This window comes from Lactuca serriola, chromosome 8, assembly GCF_051521515.1.
Source record: "Lactuca serriola cultivar US96UC23 chromosome 8, Lser_US96UC23_V15, whole genome shotgun sequence".
In the NCBI taxonomy this organism is placed as follows: Eukaryota; Viridiplantae; Streptophyta; class Magnoliopsida; order Asterales; family Asteraceae; genus Lactuca; species Lactuca serriola.
The window spans coordinates 5117642-5121340 of NC_136415.1; the positions used below are offsets into that span (position 1 = coordinate 5117642).

The 3699-nt window shown below is 36.5% G+C and overlaps 1 protein-coding gene across 1 annotated transcript; it reads right to left on the reverse strand.

Annotated features, from left to right (window-relative positions):
* Nucleotides 1–342: 342 nt before the first annotated feature.
* LOC145068341 (inositol phosphorylceramide glucuronosyltransferase 1-like) lies at nucleotides 343–3473 on the reverse strand. Its single transcript, XM_079015294.1, has 9 exons — nucleotides 2920–3473; nucleotides 2692–2812; nucleotides 2407–2592; nucleotides 2140–2303; nucleotides 1789–1896; nucleotides 1464–1709; nucleotides 1118–1388; nucleotides 898–1018; nucleotides 343–637 (listed from the first exon to the last, which is right to left on the reverse strand). Exons 1-9 carry the CDS (start codon nucleotides 3163–3165, stop codon nucleotides 496–498), a joined length of 1605 nt encoding a protein of 534 aa, XP_078871420.1. The 5' UTR covers nucleotides 3166–3473; the 3' UTR covers nucleotides 343–495.
* Nucleotides 3474–3699: the final 226 nt, after the last annotated feature.

The following is a 3699-nucleotide window of genomic DNA, read 5'->3' on the forward strand; positions in this document are numbered from 1 at the left end:
CTTCAAGTTGCTTAAATGTCAAAAATTAGTGTTACTCATATTTACAATAGCTATCTTGTACATCTTACATGTTAATAGACTTGACATGATAGCAAGTATTTCAGTTTTAGTAGTTCAATAGTACCTAACATTCTATTTCATCTTTACAACACTTACATTGGCAATTTATAAACAAAATTCACGTCTTGACGAATAAAATCACATACCAAACTCAAATGATGGAACCTTACAAAAAATCATAGACCAAGTCAAGGGAGTATGCCAACATAAACCCTATTCTACAAACTCAATGAACAACTCATAAATTAACAAATTGTCACCAAATGCCAACAAACAGCAATCTAAGCTAAAAACTATTTCCAACCGATAAAATTATCAAATTTTTGTTTGATAACCAAGACAAGTACTTAGCATGATACATGTTTGTGACACAATATTACATATGACAGATTCATAACAACTGTCAATAACTTACAATTTTGTTTCAGAATCTAATTAGCATAAGAAACATGAGTTCCTTGTCCTTGATGTATCCCTATCTTCAAGCCCTCGAACAAACGACTTAATACCAAGGTGCTCAGCCGCATATGTCATAAAAGATGCAAATATTAGACCTCCTGCCACCATTAAACCTAACCTGTTGACACAAAATATAATCAAAAATTAACATCCAAGATACTGAGAACCCAACAGCAACACTGACACTGACACTTCACACTTACACTGACAAAATGACAGGTGACAGTGGGACAATTATTACAACTATTTGTCCCACCCAAAAGGTGGTACAGGGACTCGATCTTAAGTTCTCATGTGGGGAAAAGACGTAAATGCCCTCCACACTGACAGAGTGACAGTTATAAGAAAGGCGTGAATAAGTTATAATCCCAAAAATACCTTGCAAACAAAGCTGTAATCCCCAAAAAAACAGGAACTGCAGGGGTAGCAATGGCTAAAAATGCCATTCCAAGCCCATAATACCATGTCGCCACATCACACGACACCTGTCGCTGATGACCTACAAAACCAAAAAAAAGTTTTGACACTTTATGACAAGTCTAAAAAACACAACACCAGAAACGGATTCTCTTTCACAGATTTCAAATAGAAAACTAACCCTTTTCAGAATCATAATCGGGTCGAGAAGATGCTCCTTGAGTTGCTACCATTTTCCCCCATTTATAAATTAAATGTAAATAGCCACCAAAAAGCAGAAAAAAGATTGTGAAAGTCCACTCATACATCAACAGCAAGCCAGTCCATGGCTTTACTTGTCTAGGTATAACTGAAAAACCAATTCCAAGAGCCACCATTGCAGCTATGAAACAGAAGAAAACAGACACCCCACCAAGAAAAGCTGGCACCTTTCCATGTGTACCATTTGAAAACTATACAAAAAAGAGCTTGTATTAGCAAAATCCAACAATAAGTACATGATAAGAGAAGAGAACATGTTGACTGACCTGTTGACTTGAATTGATGGTAGATGAAGATACTGCAGAATATGAAAGAGAGCCACCAGATCTAAATTTGTAGTATATGTGTCTTGCATGATCACATATAGAACGTGTCTGAAGAAAAGATCGGTAGTAACAGAAAAGTAAAGTGAATAATGGAAGTAAGAACAAGAATTTCACTAGAAATTCATCGTGTGGATTTCTGCCTCCTTTAGTTCCTGGAAGACTTTCCTCTAGTTCTTCTCTAATATCCTGTACATTTCATGAAACTTCACAATGTTAAACAGGGGTAAAAAGGTAATTATACATAGATGGACAGGAAAAAGAGTACCTGCCACACGTCCACGGGCTTTAAAAGCCAAGAAGTCCACCAGTCCCAGGGTTTAAGAGGGCCGAGTGTATAGTGAATAACACGGAGTTCTTTCTCATCTACCATCCACTGCATATGTAGTTTATTAAGTCATTCTGTCAATATTAAGTTAAAAAAAACAGCCATGTATGGTTGTACAGATTAAGTGCTTAACCCATTAAGCTCTTTAGGTAAAAAAGAAACAGCCCTTAATCCGCTAAACTATAAATGATTGTTTCTTTTTAACCTAATGCAGAGAGAAAGACAGGATAATGAGGCTTTACCCATTAAGTCCTAAAGTTTTACAAAATTTGCCATAACACTACTACCTACCTTGTTAGCAAGCATGTAAAGTCCAACATCTGCATTATAGAGAGTTGAAAGTCTCTCCATCTCTGGAACTGGTTTAGAGTTGACCACTTCTTGAGAAATTTCAGGGTCAAAGACACGTGCACTCGCAAATCCAGCATAATAGGTGTTAAGAAAACCCTGGTCACCTAAAAAAGCAACAAGAAAACATCATTAGAGAAAAAGGAAAGGGAAAGGGAACTTATGTATGACAATCTTATATTCTATAAATACATAAAAGGAGTAACATACCTCCAGTATAAGAATACAATGTGGTCACTTTGCTCACCATGTCATTGAAAAGCTGTGCAGATGGTTCGACTACCATAACACCAGAGTTTAGCCTCTCAGAATGCTTTAAGTTGGCACAAAATTTTCCACATTTGAATAAATCATCGATGTTTTTAACCACGATTGTATCAGCATCAAGGTAAACCACTGAGGTAATCATAGAATAGATCAGAAGAATTAACAAATCTTTTTTATTTCAAATCGGAAGTGATTAACATTACTACTTAAAGAAAACTGAAGTGGCACCTTTCTTATAATCAGTCATGTTGAATATCTTCAGTTTTGTGTACACGCCCCAAAACCGAGTTGGTCGCACTTGATTAGGGTTCTGCAATAGACTGATCGGCGTCACAATCCAGCCATCGGCCTGCAGAGAAATCCAAGAAACATAATTAGGACTGGTAACAGGATTAATCACAAGATTTCGAATTAATGGTGAACATAGGGGAAGATAAGTAAAAGAAAAGATGATACCTTTAGGAGCTTCTTGGCGTAGTTTGAAACGCCATCAGAGACCAAAACGACCATGTCTCTTGAGGTTCTGGTATCCCGAATTGACTTCCCGAGAACACGAACTCCAAGCAAGAATTCATCTCCGTATAAAAGAGTTACATACGCTTCCTTAGACGATCCAGAAGCAGGAGCTGCTTGTACATACTGATTCAGAGCTAATAAAAGAATCAATCCAAACCCTAATATCGAAACCAGGCTCAGTTTCATCTTCTGGAAATCTAATAGAAGAGAAATTCCAAGAGACTGAAAGCGGACTAGTATTGAATTTTCAGAATTTATCAGATATAATCATATGCTTTAACACATCTGGGGATCAATATATAGATATCGGAAAGGGTTTTATTAAACGATTACAACCAATTTTGGGGGTTTGAAATGGGTTTGAGAATCGTCGTCGCTGTTTTTGGCTTTCAACTCGCCTGCGACTGGTAGAAGCGTCAAAAATGGCGACTCCTTTGTTTTCTCGGATATTCGCTTTACAGATACATGTCAATTACTTCATCACGATCCGATCTGGTTTCCGTCTCACGTGCCAGAGTAGGGATAAAAGTGTAATTACGTTTTCCAGATCAACTTCATTTTATTTTAAATTATTTTTTATTTGAATTTTCTAAAATTATTAGTTTTTCTTTTTCCTAATATGAGTAGGGTCCTACAAAAACGATTCATCATTCCATGAATATATGGAAACGTTTTGTTTTTCTTTTCAAACAACTTTGTGTTATTTTCTTATTGGCCGTC

What these genes read in the sequence shown, in the direction of transcription:
- LOC145068341 (XM_079015294.1), bottom strand. Translation starts at nt 3,165, where the DNA reads ATGAAACTGAGCCTGGTTTCGATATTAGGGTTTGGATTGATTCTTTTA. An exon ending in ACGCCAAGAAGCTCCTAAAG is followed by an intron (nt 2,813 to 2,919) that starts GTATCATCTTTT and finishes ATTTCTCTGCAG; the next exon opens with GCCGATGGCTGGATTGTGAC. An exon ending in ATTGTATTCTTATACTGGAG is followed by an intron (nt 2,304 to 2,406) that starts GTATGTTACTCC and finishes TTGCTTTTTTAG; the next exon opens with GTGACCAGGGTTTTCTTAAC.